This window comes from Chaetodon auriga, chromosome 22 (assembly GCF_051107435.1).
Source record: "Chaetodon auriga isolate fChaAug3 chromosome 22, fChaAug3.hap1, whole genome shotgun sequence".
Lineage (NCBI taxonomy): Eukaryota > Metazoa > Chordata > Actinopteri > Chaetodontiformes > Chaetodontidae > Chaetodon > Chaetodon auriga.
Genome location: NC_135095.1, coordinates 10068449 through 10089480, shown reverse-complemented (window position 1 = coordinate 10089480; position 21032 = coordinate 10068449). Strand labels below are relative to the sequence as shown.

At 43.8% G+C, this 21032-nt stretch overlaps 1 protein-coding gene across 1 annotated transcript; it reads right to left on the bottom strand.

The window, feature by feature from the left end:
* Positions 1 to 263: 263 nt before the first annotated feature.
* On the bottom strand, positions 264 to 20797 carry nampt1 (nicotinamide phosphoribosyltransferase 1). The gene is made up of 11 exons (XM_076722088.1): positions 20603 to 20797; positions 13782 to 13938; positions 11619 to 11722; positions 10597 to 10725; positions 7551 to 7709; positions 7155 to 7291; positions 5033 to 5258; positions 4799 to 4918; positions 4430 to 4570; positions 4103 to 4237; positions 264 to 3911 (listed from the first exon to the last, which is right to left on the bottom strand). The coding sequence occupies exons 1-11, from the start codon at positions 20654 to 20656 to the stop codon at positions 3798 to 3800; spliced, it is 1476 nt and encodes a 491-aa protein (XP_076578203.1). The 5' UTR covers positions 20657 to 20797; the 3' UTR covers positions 264 to 3797.
* Positions 20798 to 21032: the final 235 nt, after the last annotated feature.

The window sequence follows — 21032 nt, the reverse complement described above, 5'->3', positions numbered from 1 at the left end:
ACTGGGATCATATGACTCCCAGAGCGAAGCACAGATTCTCAAAATTCTTTCAACAAAGAAGAAGAAGAAAAAGATTATCTCAGAAATCAGCTGCAAGTGACCCGAATTAAAATGAGTCAAAGGGTCATTTCAGAAGACATGAGGTTATCTGAACAGTCGGTGCTCTCTGTGTGGACGCCGTGTGACTCAGGCACCTTCAAAGTATCTTTGAAATGATATTTAAACTCAATCCAAAACCAAAGCAGGCAAAAATAAATCGACCATTTCAAACTGACAGGGTGGCATCTTTAATCAATGTATTGTTGACAATATAGCAAGTTATGTTAAAATATCAGTTGTGTTGGGAGAGAATTTGGGAAAACCAACATATACATACAAGTAAAACAACAACAACGTAAAGAAAAAAAAAGTATTCACAAACACTTTCTCATCCAAACACATGAGCCATTCACACGGGACTACACACACCCACACGTGCACGCACGCACGCACGCACGCACACACACACCCACACAAACAGAAGCTAATAGCTTGACGGTCACAAAAAACAGTCACACTGCCAATTCAGTCAAGCCGTTTTGGATATTCTTCTGTTGGTACAAAAAACGGTCGTTCTGACAAAAATAATAATAATATTATCTATTGTGGTCGTCTCCCGGACCTGCCCTCGCTGCTCTCAGTCAAGCTCGTCGTTGTATGTACAAGTGAGAAGGCAGTATGGCCGCATTGGTTGTAAATAAGGAATATTTACTGCAATATTTCTGGCATTTTTTTTTTCTCCTTTGTCATACAAAATAATATTTCTCTGAGGTAAGAACTGAGACAGTATCAAAATAGTAAAATAAAAGTTTTACTAAAATGCACCCCGGAAATTGGAAAAAGGACAACTGTGTCGCTCGTCCAGAACAACTGGATAACAGATGATTTGACAGGTAACAGCAGTGACAGGTGCAAAAACAGAAGGGAAATAAAGAAGAGAGTGTGACACTATTTCAGCGTTTGACTAGCTGTCTTGTTTGCCAGCTCGTCTTGTGTTCGATCAGACTGGTCTGAGCCTGAAGTGGGAGATGCGGAGGTGATGACATCACAGGTTTCCTTCAAGGTCACGCTGAACCAATGGAGTCAGCGTCCGGGGGGACAGGGGAGTAAGGTCACTGAAGCTGTAATAGCTCCAGTGAAGCTGCTAAGGGGCAAAAACACTGAGCGGAGCGTGGTAGCAGTGGGCAGCTCCCAGAGGAGAACGTGTGAAGTTATGAATGTGAAGCAGCCGAGTGTCCGTGTGCGGAGAATAAACCGGAGCTGTCTCAGAAAGACAGCGTACGGCCATGCTAGCAGCTCTGTGAGGCTGTGCTTTGAGCCTGATGCTAACGTCAGCATGCTAACACGCTCGCAACATGCTGATGTTCCCCAGGTATAATTACCACGCTCAGCACCTTAGTTTACCATTTGCTAATTAGCATACAGTTGAGGCTGGTGTTTGGACATAAATCAAAGTCTCAGGCACATTTAAATTTATGCCTGATGATGGCGCTGTGTGAAATGTTAAGGGGTCACAAAAGCCAGTGGGGTTCAGCATCTGGGGAGCATGAATGTCTATTCATCCAGTAGTATTTGAGGTGTTTCAGTCTGGACCAAAGTGTCATCCCCAGAGCCTAATGGTGAATGATAATGTGTTAATGGCTGCATTTTTATATAGTCAAACTTAGCTGGGAGCAAACAGGGCACCAACCATACAGCCTGAACATTTTTTTTCTGCAAATATTTTGCCTCTGGCCTTAAAAAAAAAGAGGTTTCCTGTGATGTCACCAGCTCCTAGCTCCTCTTAAATAGCCTCTAGCTCTGTAACAGAAAAATCCCTTCACTCTGAAAAGGGCCAACTCAGCAATGTGACTAAACACAGGAGTGACACTCGACTGAGGCTCTATGAATGGAAAGATAATTAACTCCAAAAGGCTTTAACAGCAAATTTATACCTGTGCAATGGCGCCAAACCAGAATACAAGGTGCCACCGCTGGGCACATTTACACTTTCCCAGAAACACTGCTGTTCATGTTTCCCTGCTTTTCACGAGTTAAGGCAGTGATACCGAGGGCAACGTTTGGCTGATCTGCAACTGAGCACCACTAAGTGTCAAAGCCGGTGCATTGCTGTCAGAAAGGTATTTCTGATCCCGATCTGCCTCTTGTTTGTTTTCACGTCGCCCGCAGGAAAAGCTCACTCGCGACTGTTTGTCACAACGCTGCGTGTCCTTTTAGAATAAAAGGCCGGCAAAGAAAAAGGAAGAGTGTTCTCTATTTCCCCGATCAACAAGTACGTTTGCATAAAGGAATACCACACAGTCCTTTAGAGGAAGAAAACATCAGTACACACACAAAACCATACGCACAAATCCAAGCATACACACACACACACGCCAACATTTAGCATACACTTCTGCCCAGGAGCCAGATGTGCAATCTTCCATCAACACATAATTAGATCATCTTCATCCCAGTGAAGACAATTTCTGTGATGTATTTTTTTTTCTTTTTACATCAACTCTTGGTCTTACACAGCAAAGACTGGTTTGAAGAGCACTGGCCCATCATGAAGACCCGATCCCACACTGCTGACTCAAATCTAGTCTTAGTTCTTGACCTAGTCTTGTAAAGTTCTGTGGCTTCTCCAGGACTTTAACAACACTTAAATCATTGATGGAAAAGGAGCTTTTTATAATCGTCTCATGTATTATTTGTATCTGAAATAAAAAAAAAAACAAACTTTGAGATGATGAGCAGAATTTGTGACTTGCTGGACTGGACTGTGGATCGGGCCTTCATGATGTGAATGCTCTGTGGGCAAAGTAATGGCAAGTAGATGATCACTTATATACCTTCAGAGATGCACCAACAACATTTTATTTGGCGGAATAAAGAGTACAAAATATTCAGGTTTTACTTGATATATGTTAGCCTTTTATGATGGAGGCTGTAACTACTGATTAAAAGCAAGAAAACTGGGAGAAATGAAGTCCTTCATCGCCCATAATTACAGCGTAAGTGTTGACGAACTTCTCGGTTTCCAAGTAGAAGCAAGATATTAGTTGTTATCGGTCAATGTTATCGGTGCACCGTCATATACCATAATCATCGTTTTCCTCCTTCACATAAAAGACAAAGCTAAGTAGATTCAGACATGGATTTTTTTTTTCGGAACATTTCTGTACACAATACACGGGGGCACGGTCATTGGTGTGGGTGTGGATCATCATCTTCCTCACTTTGGCTCACCGTGGCGCTCACTCTGCATGCAGCTGCAAGGAGCTCATTGAAAAAACTACAATCATCTGATTTGCCTGTGGAAAAGCCTGCAGACACACAGCCTACCAGTAACCAATCACATTCTCATGTTGCAACATGTGTAGCCTATCACGGTGAACGCACGGTTTGCTGTCATGATCACGACTTCTCTTCCTCTCTGTCACTCTGGTTGCTCACTGCGCCTCTCACTTATTTTCTTTCTTTTTCTCCCCCCTCCTGTGGGCTGTTTGTCAGAGGTGTGGGAGTTTCCAAATTCTTTACTCTGTTCAAGAACCAACGACAGAGTTTTGGAACGTTTTTGAAGGTGAATTTCTGTGAATTTTAAGGTTTTTAGAAATGTTTTGGGACTTCTCAGGCTTTGGGAGTGGGATCTATTAGCAGTGCACGCTACCTCCATTTTTTGAGGTGAGGCCAAAAGGTGAAGGGTTAAGGGGTGGAAAGGGTTGTTTTGGGGGTTAGGGTGGAGGGTGGTGGAAGGGGGTTCAGTAGTGCTGCGTTCAGTGCGGCAGCTCTTCAAGCTCACTCTCTTTGAGCTTAGCATTGTCTCTGACTTCGTCAAATGTGTACGTCTTCACAATTTTCCCATTCTGAAAGACTGTGTGCAGCAGGTCCTGGAGGTGAGCAGAAAAACACGACGGAGGGAGGATAAAGTAAAAGGAGGGTACAGAAGGAGAGGTGACAAGGGAGGGAAGAAGGGCCAGAGCAAAGGTGAGAGAAGAGGCAGGTTAGCGTTGGTGAAATTAATTCCTTTGCATTTGTGTGTATAAAAGTGTCTGCAGACTGTTGTGGTCATTAAACTCACCACGCCATACTCCTCCAGGTCACCCTTGCCCTCCTCCAGGGTGACAAAGTCTCCATTCTGTGTCCGGTGCAGAGACAGGCGACCTTTCTTTGACCTCTTGTTGGGGTCGGCCACCGGGTCCTTGAACACGTTCACCTTTTGCCACCACACAGGAAAACAATGTCAATTTTAAGGAAAGGAAGAGATTCAGACAAGAGTGCATTGGACAAAAACAAGCAATGCTCATGAGAATGTGAATGGTGACATTGCCCACAATGTATGAACTCTGCAATTCATGTTATTTAAACCACACTGTAACAAAATTGTCACTGTAACGCAGCTACTCACCCCCAGTCCATTAGTGACCACGTAGCTGCATTTAAAGGAGCAGTTGAGCAGATCTCTGGTCAGTTTCTGGAGCAGAGCCCCTCCGGACCCGAAGGCAATGTTCTCAATGGACCACCGGTGTTCCTTCATACCCTCCACTATCTGTGGAAAAACATTCACAGTCAAAAAGCTTGCAATAGTCCAGCATTATGTAACTGCTGATGTAGATAATGTGATTGTGCAATGAATGTTCATTTGAGGGTTGCGAAAATTCTCATATTTCTTCAATAAATCATTGGAAGAACCAACGGGATTACCCCTCAAAAAGTTGTCATACATGGTTTTCACAGTTCTTCCTGTAGTGTGCATGAGTAAATAATGAGCTCATACCTCTTGCAGTGTGTTGATGTCAACTCCGTCTCCTTGTATGACTCTGATGTAAGGAGGGAGAACCTTAAAACCTTTAGAGTTCTCCACTGGGATAAACTTCTTACCCAGAATCTCCAAAACCTGATAAGAGTAAAATGAGAGAGGAAGAAGAAGGCGGCGGTACAGAGAGGGGGAAAGTTAGCGTCTTGCTTTAAGATCATATCTGAAAGCAGAGCTGTCCATGTGACCACACACCTTCAAAACCGTATCGAGAGGGTTTCCAGAGTCCGGTCGGACGACCAGCGGGGCGTCCGCACTGCGTGTCTCTATCAGCCCCCGGAGGTCTTCTCCCCAGATCTTCTCACAGGCGTTGTAGATGTCGTAGCTGTCACTGACTATGGATACGGGCACGTTGGGAAACTGCTTGACGATGTGCTCAAAGGCATCTTTTTCATGGTCCTTCCCCCACGCTGTGATGGTACTGCGGGGACAACGGCAGAGATGTTACTTTATGGCGGACAGCAACTTCGCTTCTCGTGTGGTTGGTGGACAACTTCTGTGATTGGTGTGAGTGCTCACAAAATAGAGAAGAATCATCACATGACATTTATCAAAAGATAATGCCACAGCTCGTCCAGAAGAGGGCAGTGCACTCCAGGTTTTAGTCTTGGAGGAACCAGACCTGGGCCAAACTGTACTATTCTCTGCTATGCAGGTTGTTGATTGGCTGTAGGGAAGATGGTCACGATAACTACAGTATCGGGCCAATGAATGAAAAGATGCAGGTCCCACATGCAGGTGCACCACGTGCTACAGTTCACACAAGCTAGAATGAAGGACATCATTTTTCTACCTTTGCCCCAGTTAAACCTGACCAGGAAGACAGTTTTATGCCCTGATGTTATGAGATAAATGAGATTCATGGCACCACCCCAATACAGTGAAGGCACTTAGAACTTGGTTTATGATTTCTTTGGCAACTTTTATCTATGAAAGAATTGTGAAACCTGCTCAGTGTACACAGTAAACCTAAGCTACTGGCGCTCCATCACAATAGATGAGAAAGATGGCGTGTGCTTACTATTTGACAAAAACAGAAGTTTTTTGTAAATTGTACTTTCTTTACTGTGACAATCTGACAATTACTCATCCGTAATGGTATTTTTATTTGAATGGAAGTTTCTGGGACACCTTTCAGTAAAAGTCTTTTCTTTACGTTGAAAGAGAACAGGAAACAGCAGAGGACACTCGAAGTTTTAAGAGCTCTGAAGGTGACACACCTCTGCTCTGAAACACCCACCCATCCCTTTCCTTTCCTTTCCTACATCAAAATGCAAAGTGGAATTTCACTGTGACTCCTCCCTCTGAGGCAGAAACCAAACAGGAGGGGGCCATTACATAACGGTTACTATGACAACTACTGCCACCATCCCACAATGCACTGGTGCTGGGTGGAAGGGTGCGCTGGAGCAGCAGTAACTGGCCTGGTGGCAAGGAAGCGACAGTGTGCAAGAGAGCAAAACGGAAAGAGAGAATGTGTGTGTGTGTGTGTGTTTGTGTGTGTGTGTGTGTGTGTGTGTGTTTGTGTGTGTGTGTGTGTGTGTGTGTGAGAGCAGGATGAATGGATCAGCGCCATAAAACAACAGCAGTGACATGTGAGGGACATGCACGTCAGGGCGGCAGCCAATCAAAACCTTCACCTTCCAGCCAATCTCAGCCCCGCTCACAAACTGAGACAGATGAACCAGATAATTAGTGCGAGGGTGACCAAGCTCTCATCATGGAAGCAAACAAACACCAACGTCGGCCAAACGATGAGTAAATTTGCACTCGGGATGATAAATTTCCCTCCATCTACAGCGCTGGCGGGTGACCAACTGTTATTTGAAACAAGTTTTCTGGGTTTTCTTTTGAAAATCAATTTGGCTTGCGGCTGAAAAAAGTTTGCTTCCCGACCTGGCTCTTGGCCCAAACGTGGACTATCTCACCAGAGGCAGCGCTGGAGATGAATAGCGATGGGCCGACTGTACCCCTGTGCTTTCTGGGATTTTGTGAATACGTGGCTTATGCTGATAATTAACACTGTGCACAGGAATTTAGCAGTCTGCAGAGGCTAAATGTTATGCTCAGAAGTTGCTGCGAACCTTGCCTATCCCTTAAAAGGCGTGTTGTCCACGTTGGCAGACACCCGTCATAACTTGGAGGTCTTATGTTACTGGTGTAATAATTGAAGTGGGTGGTGAGCTACTTTACTTCATCACAATGGAAACGGTGCCACTAAACTCTGTGGAAAAGTCAGGAAACGCTCTAAAGCGCAGGTAAAGTGCTTCAATGAGCAGTGTTAGATTAAGAAAATGCTGAGGAAAAGTGTGTCTACCTGTGCTCTGCAGCAGGCACTGAGAAGCCTGGCACAGGGTCCTTGGTGCCGTAGTACTTCTTAATGACCCCGATGCCGGCGACCGTGTCTGTGCCTTTGAAGTTGACCAGATGGGCGGAGGCCCCAATGCCTGCAGTCTGCAAACAGAATAGAGATGGGTTATGGGAGCTAAAGGGCGAAGACATCCCATTATAAAGTAAATCTTCAGCAGTGAGTGGAGTTAGGATTACATTGTCCAACTAATATTTAAAGTCCTAAATGTGCTGTTCTGTTTTGTGTTTGTCAGTTTGCTCCAAAAAATCTTCAAGTTTCCATACACCTCAACTTTTACAAATCTTCTGTATTGCAGTATAGTGAAGTACAGTACACTGTAGTCGCATAACAGCGTATAAGTACCTCTTGTGAGGAGACACCCCTGTAGCCAAAGTCATGCAGTTTATACTCCAGCCCCTCCAGGTTCCCAGAAGTCTCCATGAGGTACTTGGCGAGGATCTTCTTCTGCTCTCTGGAGTTGGTCGCCACAGTGATGGGGTACCAGATCTGAACCAGAATGGTCTGATGACGGGAGAAAGGAGTTGAGTTGAGTCCAGTTCACTGGATATTTATTACCATTTCCGGTTGTCAGAGACCATTTCACTGCAAATGTTTACTTCCTCTAATTCCCCCCCTATGTTCAAAAAAGAAAAGTTGGGCTGGTCTCAAAGCAAAGATGACGCAAAAGATTTTTGCCTGTCCGCCAACCATCCCACTTTCCCAGTATTCTACTGGTACTAAAACTAACAGGCTCAGGGATCAAAGAGGGCTGCTTATTCACACAAGATAAACTCTGGGATCCTCCATGCCTCGTGTCAACTCTGGACCAGAATCACACGTTTCAATATGAAAACAAGTGGCTTATCTGTACTCACCGTCACCTGGGAAATTTTATGAATACACGCTTTCTATCACCAAACACGTACACTGCGTGTGTGTGTGTGTGTGTGTGTGTGAAGACCTGTCTGTCAACATATTCAACATTCTTTTAGCACTAAATATATTCTATACCAAGCCACCCCATGCGCATTTAAAAGTTCATGTTATTCTATAGTTTATGTCAATGAGCTGTCTTATCTCTGGCCTGACTCCACACCCGACGGCGCCTACAAACACTACGCAGTGTCTTCTCACCCTATGACCCTCAGCACAGTCACATGCCTCCTTAGACTAATCATAATCTAAACCATAATATGGTCTCATGTGACTGCCAGAGCAATGCAAATGTCTATCTCCCCTTTACACACACAGACACACACACACAGACACAGACACACACACACAGGTCAGAGGCCTCAGCCTTATCTGCATGTTGACCTTGTCATGAGGAATCATCATATAACAGGAAATATAACACTCAAGTTCAACTGAATGTTGATAAACACTCTCAAAGCTACACACAGACTGTAATTCGTTCTAATTCTTATCAATCCAGAGATCTGTTTACTTTTCATGACCGGAAATTATTATAAAAAAAAAAAAGAAAAAAAGTGTAATTAGATGACTCTGACATTTCTAGAAAGTTAAATACAGCATGCAATCATCTGGTGACAGTTTGTCAGGGATAACGTCCCTAAAGGGACAGCAGGACGGTAAAAACAACACTCAGGAGGAATGCTGCGCACACAAACACACACACACACACGTGCCAACATAACCATGCCTATGTCTAAGAACAAAATGGAGGGAGATAAGGAAGGAGAGGGGGTGGTGAGAAGGAGGAAGGTGGGGAGAAGGGAAAAGCCAAAGGAGCAAGAAAGATGTTAAAAAAAGAACAACAAAGAGAAGAAAATGACAGAAAAAAGAAGAAGGGACAGTACGAGTGAAGGGGAGGCAGAGAACAAGCCAAGGACACCAGGGTGATGGACGCTGTGGCTAATTTTACACCAGCCACGACGAGCAACTGTGTGTGTGCGTGTGTGGTGACTGTGCTGTGTTGGTTGTGGGTGACCTCTGTTCAAGCACACCTTCCTTTCAACGGTGCACTCGTCCTTTGAGTTAAGTGTATGTGCATCACGCTATGGATCCAAATGTAGTCAAAATCTGCTGAGACTCAAGCCTGATCTTTCTGAATGGGGCCAGCACGGAGGAGCAGAGAGGAGCACGAGACAAAGAGGGCAGTTACAGACAGGGAGGGATGTGTAAGAGCCACATAAGAGTGAAGATATCGCTCATGGGAAATGAATTTAGTTGGGCCGAGTCATTGCGGACAGTCTGTTCATGTTGCGTTAAGTTCATGAGATCGTCCTCATCTCAGGGAGGGAACACGTGTGCGTTAGCTCAGTGTAATAAATGCAGCCCAGAGGAGGCTGTCCGGCATGTTTGTGTGCTTATATTCACTGATGCCACCTCATCGCTCACATCTACGGCCTGAAAACGATCAAAAGAATGGTTCAACATTTTGAGAAATATGCTTATTGGCTCTCTTGCTGAGGATAGAAGACAACTGTGCCTGTACAGTAAATAAGGAACGGGTAAAAATGTGTAAAAACATTTACTGGGACCAGTTGCCATGCAACCAGCAGAAGTTACTGGTCCTGGGCCAAGAAATAGTTTTGCAAATAAATCTGTAAAATGGCAAATACTTTTTTTTCACTTTGGTTTCTGTATGGATTAAAGAAAGCAGATTTTGTTCCCTTTGAACAGAACCAGACGAGCTGTTCCCCCTGTTCTCCAGTCTTAAAGTAAATTAAAATGCAAAGTGAAGAAAGCTGACAGACATTCTTCAGACTAATTCCAAAGGTGTGATGCATCAGGGAAGAGAGCACCGTTCAGGGCAAGGGGTTGATTTAGGACTTAAATGATTTTGTCAACCTCCATAACGCCAAACAAGGATTTTTCTCGCACCTGGCTCTCTGCTCTTCTACTTTTCAGCCAACCTGTGAATGACTTTGCTGCAGTTACAGCCCATCTCTGAGCGGTGATGAAGCAATAAGCCGTGACACGACTGTAATGCAGTGAGATTTAAGGGGAGATAAGAGGCATCGTTGGGCTTGCTGCCAAGCAATATACTTTATGGCTTTTATAAAACTGTTAACTCTCCGCTGTAATTAAAAGGGCATAAACGTTGCTCATATATTTCGCCCTTAATCAATAATCAAATAAAGCTAACCATGAAATCCTACTGATATGCCGAGCGATGTAGTTTTTGTAGCACATTAGCAATTAAACTGTTATATGAGGGCGCAGGGGTGAGGTATTTAAAACAGCTTTTAACTTGCTAATCCAGAGCTGAAGACTGATACCATTCAAGGGGTATTCCAGTGATGGGTCCAGCTAAAAAAAACTCCTGCTACCACCAGCATGTTGACATGCTCTACTTGAACAATACACTTGTGTCATGTCAGGACGCTCGGGACTTGACCCGGCTATCCATTCTGGGCCCAGACGACAGACAAAACAAACTTACCTCCACCCAGTTGGTGAGCCAGTAGCACTCAGGGTCTGTGCTCTCCACTGTGAACAAAACATTGCCCCGAGGAATGACACTCCCCTCTGGCACCGCCTTGATTTCAATAGGTAGGTGACCGTTGTATTTCTGCAAACACAAAGACACAAATATCTCACTCAGTGTCAGATTCACACTGCGGCAGTTTGTTCTGCGTGGGAGCCAATATGGTTTCTGGTGAGAGTCGACCATCAGACAGGTGTTTCACACCTGGGTGTAAAGTGGAAAGGTGGTGGGATTACGTGAACGCGTGTACTCAGATAGAATTTTGCATTTCTAATCTGGTTTGGAGCAAATTTTCCATAGTTTGTGTTGCATTTCACAATATCGATATGTGCAGGCTTCTATCAACATTACAAACATGAAAGAAAGAGGGATTTGCAAAAAACAATGCTGCCAGATTGAGAGCTGATTAAGAAATGCTTTAAGAGATGATGAGGAGAAAAGGGAGAATAAATAAGGGGTTACCAACACTTGAGAACGTACTGTCAGTCCAGAGCGCTGTGCTCTCTCCAAGGTGCTGAAACACTATGTTTCAATAACCAGAAACATTCTATGCACACTTTCTTGGATATCTAAACTGACTTTGATTCACAGATAATATTTTGGATATTTGGATTTTACGATCCAAAGTTGCAACGAAGACCTCAAAATCTATCAAGAAACTTCGATCAGATTGCAAGCTTGCTGTGTGTACATTGTGTGTGTTTACTGGGAACACACTGTACACCCTAAGAGTGTGTGCACGTCTCTGATAACACAGAATGTTTCATGTGTTAACACTGGAGTGTAGTGGAACGTGTGTATATACAAACACCTGCATGCTTAGTTACAACTTCCAGCTCTTCAGTAAACTGATTCCTTGAACAGCCTTTGCAACCCTCGTGGAATCTACTCACAAATGTGTGGAAAAATATCTTTGTGCCACTGTTAAGTATCACCTTGAAGGAAAGCTTTTCTGGGCATTTTTGGCCATCTTTTACCTCCAAAATGTAATTCCACCCCGTCTCGTTGAAAACATCATCCTGGAAGTGCTCTCTGTATACCTCCTTTGCCTCCTGGATCTTCTCTGGAGTCACTACCTTTCCTGAGGAGGAGGAAGAAGGAGGAGGAGAGAGGAAGGGGAAGGGAAAAGAAAGCAGAGGCACAACAGGGTACAGAGAGAGATGTTAGAGAAACACACACCGTTACAGAGAAGACACCAGAATGCTTCTTTACTGTCCACTGTCTTAATTCAGTTAGAAGCATCCCGTGCACACTGACAGGGCGTCTTTGTCCAAACACACACACCAACCACTTCCTTCAGCAAGTTTTAGACCATAGAAACTCCTGTATACAACAGGAGGATAAGATGTGTACTGTGCAAATGCAAGAGGACACTATGACATTTTCAAATCTTGAGACAAACAGTTTGACACTTTGACAAGAAGATTAATACCACTCTCACATCCGTACAGTAAATATGAAGCTCCAGCCAGCTCAGCCAGTTAAGTTTAGCACAGAGACGAAAAACAGGGAAAACAGTGAACGGTGACAAGACTGCAGGAAGTTACTGCTTCGAGCAAAAAAAACCCCAAACAAAAGCAAACAGTGAAGCGCATAATCCTGCCCCTGAAACCACGCATTAATAGTTTTTACACTTTAAACAAACAGGATACACTTTGTGAATCTTGTCACCGGATAGAGCCAGGCTACCTGTTTCCCCCTGTTTCCGGACTCTGTGCTAAGCTAAGCTAAGCGCCAGCTGGCTCTAGCTTGGACAGATGCACAGACAGACAAAAAGGCTGTAATTTCAGGGCTAAATCACTTCTATGTTTTCACTGAAATAAAAAGTTTTCACATAAGACTATCAAGTTAAATCCAACAGCGAGGCTCCTTTTATACCTAACACGGTGGTGAATTTTAATTGTCTCTAACCATACGTTCAGTCAATGGACTGGCTCAGCAGAAGGAGCTACAGTGAGCCACTCCCTTGACAAAAAAAAGTCCACTTAGAAACAATTAAAATTCATTCTGCAACTCAGACAAGAAGAATCACGATGCACACTTTTGCTGTGGTAAGCTGGGGGATCAAGGATGCATCTCTGATAGTTGGCCTAATCAGTGAGCTCTGAGGGACGCTCTGCGCAGACAGCTGGCCTTTCTCCCGAAAACGGTGAAAGAGCAGCTGTGCTTTTGTCTCCCCTCTCTCTGTTCTCCCTGGCTCTCTGTCTCCCCCGCACCTCTGCTACCGCACCATGAAATCCTCTTAGGAGACAGGAGGGAGATGCATTTTCTTTCTTTCCGCTCCTTCTCCGCCGGCCCCTCTTGCTCTCCCGTGCCCCTCAGGACCACACTAAGTAACTTAAACATCCACCTTTGCAAACTTGAGTTAATTAAGAGCGGAGAACACACTGTGTGCATTACACTGCGCCTCGTTTCAGTCTCCCCTCACTCACTTTTCTCTTTTTAACCTGCCGGCTTTGTGTTTTGCTCTGCGCTGTCTAATCGACTTGAAGCGCGCTGTAACCTTGTTGTTTTTTTTTTTTTAAGCGAGTACAGAGGACTTCTGCTGCGGGCCACAATAGCGAGCACCTGCCCTGCTGAAGTGCCCTTGAGCAATGCACTGAATCTTGAGTAGGTCCGGGCACGCCGTTCTGCAGTTGACCCTGCACTACGCTAACCTCGTCCTGGAGGGGGGTTGGGGAGAAAAAATGCTAAAATGCTCCCACAGGGATGAATAACACATCACAAAAGGCTTTTGGTATGTGCCCTGATTGCAAACTGGAGAACAGTAGAATAGTGCAGTGTCCAGCTCCCGCAGAATGAGGGTGAAAACACGACGCGCACAGCTGACTTCAATAAAAGAAAAGTAAAAATAAGTCCACCCTGGGGTTATTGGAATGTTACCCTTATTTAATTTGTTAAGTTGACTGGAAACACATCTGTATTTACACAAGCATCCCAGAGAATCATTTATTGAAGTTGTGGCTTCGTGAGACCAAAGCTGAAATCTGCAAAGTCATCCAGTCTGGCAGCCATTGAGGAGCTCCTACTGGGTTAGGGGTGGGCGCTTCTGTGTTGTGCTCAAGGGCACTTTTAATGACCCGACAACGCAATGCAAAACATCACCTCGTTCTGATCAGCATATATCCTGAGTCACGTACCTTTTAGGTATTTGTAGAGGATGTACTGTAGGCCGTAGAAGACGGTTTTGTCATATTTGACTTTTTTGCTCTTGGTGGGATCTGTCCTCTTCTCACGGCACTCGAAGTAAGAGTACACTTTACTCGTGTTGGGGGGGTACTGTTTGTAATGCGTTACCTGCAGAGACAGATGAGACACAGCAGCCATTTGCAATAAATAAAGTGAGTTAGAGAAAGACTAATAAAACATGAACACATTATACATATGAAGTCTGTATCATGCAGTCCCTGCATACACAGCACACATGATGTTATGACTTATCAAGACCCACTTTTAAATGTCTGAGCCTCAGAACATGCATACAAGTGCAGGCAGAAGGCCGATTTTTTACGCCCCAAAACCCCCGACAGCACCCACACGCACTCACACGCAGAGAAAGGACTTTGAGGAGCATGACTAATGAGAAAATTCATAATCGTCATTTGCTCTTACTGCACTGGTCCTTACTTCAGGGTATTAAAGGAAATGAGCTCTCTGTGTCCATCATGAGCCTCGTTCATGAGCTGATCAGGGGACTTAAAAGTGCAGGCTTCATTCATGAGGTGCAAATATTACACTAACGGATGTGAACACAAGACACACAGCCTGTAATCTCTCTAGATGTCTGCACATCAAAGCAAAATCTGTCGACAATGGTCAAGATTTTGGTATTGGAAGCATTCCGGTTTACATTTGTAGTCTGAATAGTATTGACTGATCGCTTTTGAGGGTTCATGTGGGGAGCAAAAGAAGTGGAGGGCATTGACTGAAATGCAATCTTGCTATAAATGTATCTCTACTTATAAGAGATCAGGACACGGCAGAGTGAGTCTTGGCCCACGTTTCTATTATCTGGATATCCACTGGCTACACCAGAGGCCCCAACACATCGGCTGTTGTACCCAGAGGCTAAATCTTCATCAGATGATATGTGCATGATGAAGTCAATTGTACACACAGGTTTTGAGTCATCCAGATCTTGTGAAATCGTGGCATTGCTAAACAGGAGCAACTACAGGTGCTGTGTAGTCGCGAGGCTTCACAATGCACAGTGTCAACAGGATAGTCCCTCTTTTCAGAGGAGCTGATGAAACCTCATGTATAAATGTTGAAACACGTTCAATTATGTAGCAAGTCCTGTGTTAAAATTGGTAGATAACACTGAGAAATGTAAACTGCAACACTCTACACATTCTGTTTTTGGGATGAAAAGGCGACATTATGGCACTTTCAAAGCAGCAAATCAAATTCGAATGCTCGGAAACGAAGAGAACTGGGTAAGTCGCTGCCAACAGACACTGTTCAGAGAGCTATTCAAGGTCACAACCCAAACTTTAAGGACCACTGCCATTGTGTTATATCATCTCTGATGTTAGCAAACATTCCAGCTCAACAAAAGACCCATCAATCCATTGCGCTAAATCAAATAATACAGTATTAAAATGTCACAATCGGGGCGAGCATGTCAGGCTTTTCCCACACATTCTTCATTATTCTCCTACTCTACTATTATTCGGAGAAATACCACCTTCAGTGTTGTGTGTGTGTGCTTCTAGTGATCTTTTTATCCCCTGAGACCAATACCAGACACTTGAAATAAAGACTGCGCAATCAAGCAAACTGTTTGAGACACATTCAGGCATATTTCACACACACGGGAAACTGCTTGAGAGGGATGTGATACCTTAAAGACACACAGGAAAAGATAAGGTGCCCACCAATGAAGGGGCACAGTGGGGCACTGGAGGGGCAATTTTCTACAAATACAGCTCACTCGATCACTTCGTAATTGGACGTATACTTTCAGACTGATTTGTTTTCGATATCCACACAACATGTGTCTTAAAATGTTAAAGCCAGTAACGTTTACAGGAGTCCAGAGACACGTGAAGAGGAGAGCCAGTCACTTCCTCTCCCACAGCTTGTGAGGAAGAGGGGAGAAGAAATAAATGTCAATGAACTACTCAGTTTCTTTGACCCGTCTCTGTCCTTTCCTCTGGGCTTTCAACGACTCAAAATAGAGTCAGGACACACAACATGACACTGGGCCCGACCACGTGTGTGTACACATTCACTGGGGCACATGCTGATGTATATACACATACACCCTTTTAAAATTACATAACCAGTAACAGCCTAGCTTGCATGTAAGACACTCAGACCTCTTTATTTATCATCCAAGGATATTACTAATTTATTATCCAATATAACAATATCATAACAGCACAGACTATCAGGTAATAAGATGGAAACATATGCTTGATTAGAAATCATACAGCATGCAGTCTTAGTCTGTGTAGCCTGGGACCTTGTACATCAACATATTTCAAGTCCTCCCAGTGTTGATAGCAAATCAAGACCACTAAAGCTGCAACAATCACAGTATTAAACATGGGCACAATACTTGCTGTGGCAAGTGCAACTGTGCAAGAACAAAAGCCTGCTCTGACATCCGATTATGCCGGTGAGCGTGAAAACTCCTTCAGGTATTTGAAGATACGTTCCAGGACACGAAAATTATACAAAAGGAACTGAACATATTTGCTACGTAAAATCAGCTCAAGTGCCTGACAGTCGACAACACGAAATAATTTAATCATTAATTGACTATGAAACATTTCTGGGGGCGCAACTGGCAATGGCCCCTGAAGGATGTTCTACAAATCGAAATGGCCCATAATACCAAAAAGGTTCCTCCTCGCTGCTCTATTGGATTAAATTTCAGTTCAATTTTTGATCTAATTTTCACAGGAATATCAAATTTAACATCCTTTTTTTTGTCTGCACTATAAAGCTCTGATGGTGGTGGGACAATTAAGAATGCAACAAATGACTAAAATATATTGAACACACTGAAATACAGACACACACACACACACAGCAAGTATCTATAAGCGAATACATAGCGGGGGTGGCCAAATTTTCTGTGTGCAGTCTGTCCTTTGAAACATGAAAATTATTTCTCTGCTGCCCTTTCACGGTCAACCACCGTGTCTTCTTCCAAACAGCACAACATCTGAAGCATGCAGCAGCTGCTGGTGTGGCACAGCACTTAATGGGACCATCCAATTACCTCAGTGTCACAGGTTCACCCCCTCCCCCCCAACAAAATCTTGGACTCCAATCTACTTTCTTTAATGCTCTGGTCATATGCTGTATGTGCATGAACTTCGACATACTGCACACCTTCACCCTGTAGTATGTTCACATCTGACAGTCTCTTTACACCAATACACGTATGTGCCTGTGTGCATGTGCATGTGTGTTTCCACATAGCAGGCATGCTTGGCTTTGGGAATGAGCATCTCTTTTCAATCCCAACAGACAAAACACAAAGGTATTTAGGTGCAGCTTGTTTTCATGTCCTGTGAACAAAGTATGTGCCTCCGATTGGTCTGCGAGTTAGTCAAGTGCTTTGCTTGCAATACCCGCTCTCTCTTTACAAAGGTTATGACATAGTCATGCACAGACAGCACCCCATCATACCCACCTTATCCCATCATAAAAGCCGCTTTCAGGGAAACAATACACACCCAAGCGCAAAGTAAACACAGATGTGGTGACATTGGTGAATTTGGTAGACGATGAAAGAGCTCAGACACTCAGACAACTGATCCCAAATGACCGACTGGTTAGCTTACTCTTTAGCTTCTTTTGTGGAACTCAACCGGCTGTTTGAAGAGACAATAATGGAAACTTTAGGACAGGCAACACAGGCCAGTCCTTAAGTGAAATTTGATCTGTATCATCCCATATGTTTTGTCTTAACCCTCATTTAGCATGACCTTTGCTGTTTGGAAACACACGTTTCCTCATCAATCTTCGGCTTTGGATTTGACACACACACACACACACACACACACACACACACACACACACACACACAGTAGCTACACAGAGCAAATGCAACCTTCTTCTGTTTGCCACTGAACAGCTCATAAAAGAGCATTTAGGGAGAAGTGCCTTCCTTGAGGCACTATGAAAGCCATTACTGAGGAATAGGAGAAGAGATACTGTTCTTGAAATTAGTTTTGGTTGTAAGAATGACTCATAAATTCTGAAATTCATCAGACACTGTCCCCAACCATCTCAATATGAACTTATTTGAAAACAAAGAGTCTGCTTCACTTAACTGTTAATCGGTTAACCACGAGGAATATTTCTGACTGGCTACGCATGTTGGCCTGCGGGCTATTCAGCATAGACACACACAGTGTGATGGGTCCTGATCTGAGGCCATTACCCAGTTTGTGTGTCGTATGATTGAGACTGATATGCTGCCAATCAGTGTTGGAGAGGGTGAGGGATTCAAAGAGCTACTTCAGTACCTCGACCCAAACTACATAACACAATTGTCAGCTGTGACTGAACACACTGAAAAACACTTTGAGGAGAAGAAGGATGAGCTAAAAGCCAAGCTCGGCAGGGCAGACACACTAGCTCTGACCACTTATCAAATGACTTATATTAAACATCTGGAAAAGGTTAATTTATTTCTTCATTTTGCATTTGTAGGGTTTAGTGATCACCTCCTTAGGCTACAATGATAGTACCTAATGATTCAGAACACCATAATTACAACCAAGGTCATAACTTATGGGTAAGCAGCAGCAGCAATGTCACTTATGCTATAAATCAGGCTCGTCTAACCTGGGGTTTTTTAATTAAGACCATGCCACCCCTTGAAGGAGTTAAATGTTAAGTCCCATTTCTTCCACTTCCCTTAACCACTGCTCAAGACGACTCATCAGTCCGAACAACGATGTGGACGCAATACTGACTGTTTCAGATCAATACTGTGTGCAGTGCCTGAAACTTCTACGTTTTTTTTAACTCATCTTTAAGCTTACCGTAAAATCTTTTCTACAATGGAAAAAGACTCTGAACATATCTGAGACAATGTGAAAATGAAACCAAAACTTCAGCAGTTGTCTCTAAGAAACATAAACCAAAACTGCAACTGTGCCTTGGAGACTAAATAAAATGTATTTCCTCTGGAATTGAAACCCAAGACAGAAAACTAAATTGAAAATCAATAAAACTATAATGACCATGGTAATCAGAACTGTATTCACCCACACTCATGAAAAACTAATTTCCTGTGTGAATTTAAGTGCTATGTCAAAACGAATTGTAAAAATGTATCTTAACCGTGTGAGGCAATTTCAGGGGAAAGCTATAGTAATTTTCTGAGCATGAATAGCTCTGTTACAAGCTGAAGCACCTTTCTTTAACGCTCTGTGTGAAAAGACATTCGACCAGAAGCTCACACACTGTCAAACCTGGCTGGGAATCAAAAAGAGCACATTAGTAGATGCAGGTTCATTAAAATATACTTGAACCGACTCTGGAAGAGATATATTATAGAATTAAAGCATTACTCTGTGCTGTCGTTGGACTTTCAACCCAATAAAAGCTATTACTAACATTTGTGTACACTAGACATGTGATAATGTAAGCAAATAATTATCTTGTAACTGATCAAACTGCATCTTATTACTGCAATGATCACTTAAGCCTAAAATGGAATTAAGACACCCAAAAGTAATATGTAATGTGCTGTGATGGCTAAAGTACAACTTGTTTTCACTATTAGTTTCCTATTTTCCTGTATCACCGCGAGGAAGCGCCAACCATCACACATCTCTTACTCACAATTAAACTTCTGGCTGGCTCATAAATGTTAATGTTTTACTGGTGTTTGATACTTAAAAACTGACTCATCACTCCAGCAGGAATGCACCCTTAATATTTATTCATCACACTGTATTTTCTTGCCTCAACATGCATGCATTTTATTTATTTATTTTTTGGTTACACCAGACCACATTTAAAAGGTCATTGCTTATTTATGCAGTTGTGATCTCAGTCTGAATCTTTCAATCTTTGTCCCTAACCCCCCCGTCCCCCCGTCCCCCCGTCCCATCATCACCACCATCAATGAAAACTGTCACATGACTAATGTACATGGCAACTGGCCTGGCAACCGTCCCGGCAACCACTTGCTACGTGCGATAATACATTCCTGCAAGTGCATTTGTTCTCTGGTTACATTGTGGGTTAGCGGCCGGTCTTAACGCGCTTTAACGTTGCACATTTCTACATTTGCTATGCCACAAATACCCAAAAGCCTGCAATCAATTGTTAAATATCGTTTAAAGGCCCACAGCGCATCAACTTTATGCCAGACTTTGGACTCAGATAGCCTAGCTGTGCCACATTGGGTAAATAAATGCTCCTCGCTCTTTTCAACTTTCAGTTTTGATTTTCAGAAAGTGACGCATTGCCATTGGTAATAGTTAACTCCACGCTGGCTAACATTGCGCGTGGCTGGCTCTAGAGTGAGCCTTTGGTCATGAGCAGTTGACCGGGCTATCCACAGAGCACTCGCTAGCTAGTGGCTAATATTAGCTTTTATTTAATATCAGTCACCTCCGTCTCCCTTCTGCGCTCCCTGTGAGCTAACAAGCTAGCTAATTCAGCTAGCTTGATACCACTGTGACTAGCAAAGCCAGTGAGGCACTAGCTCCCCTCAAAACCAGCGAGCTGCGATATAAGTTAGCTAGCTCAATGAGGGATGCTGGCTTTCTGATTTTGGTGCCCCATCTCTGCTGTAGCAGCCCTCTCCGGCTCTTCCTCTTGCCCATTCGGCCTGCTGTTAACCGACGGAGACCGGTCACAGAAAGCAGTGTGATGGCCTTGGGAATGATGATGAAACCACCTTGACTTTACCAATTTTCATGCATCAGCCGCTCCCCTCCACCCAGTCTCCCACCGCCTGAAACCGCCATCGGTACGGTACCTTGTATGAATCAGTCGCTAGCATTATGTTGAAGTCGGCGCCTCTGTGCTCCATCTTTCCCCCCTTGGTTGTGAGTCGGTCGCAGCTGTCAGTGTGATGTGTTATGCGCCTCGCTGCCGGGGACTCCAGCCTAGTAGTGAAGCGGGAGAGGGGGGAGGACGGCGAAGAGAACCGGGCGGGGGAAAGGGCGGGCGGATTGTCGTCACCAAAATCCGGGAGTTTCGTTTCTTCTCGGCCAGCCAATCCGGTTTAAGCAAAGATTGTCTATGTTTACGAAAATGAATCACTCGATGCAGACGAGACACCCAATGGTGAATCAGGCTTCTTCTAATCATAAAGAAAGTACCCTTACATAAATGAACTCGTCATTACATGACTAGGCTTCGCTGATGCCTTCTTTTAAATGTATCGATTTTGGATTTTTATCGAC

Excerpts from the sequence above, each read along its gene's own strand:
- nampt1 (XM_076722088.1), bottom strand. The coding sequence starts at position 20,656 with ATGGAGCACAGAGGCGCCGACTTCAACATAATGCTAGCGACTGATTCA. Across the intron at positions 13,939-20,602 it reads TAGCGACTGATTCATACAAG|GTAACGCATTACAAACAGTA; the intron begins GTACCGTACCGA and ends CTGTCTCTGCAG. Across the intron at positions 7,710-10,596 it reads GGCTCACCAACTGGGTGGAG|ACCATTCTGGTTCAGATCTG; the intron begins GTAAGTTTGTTT and ends TCCCGTCATCAG.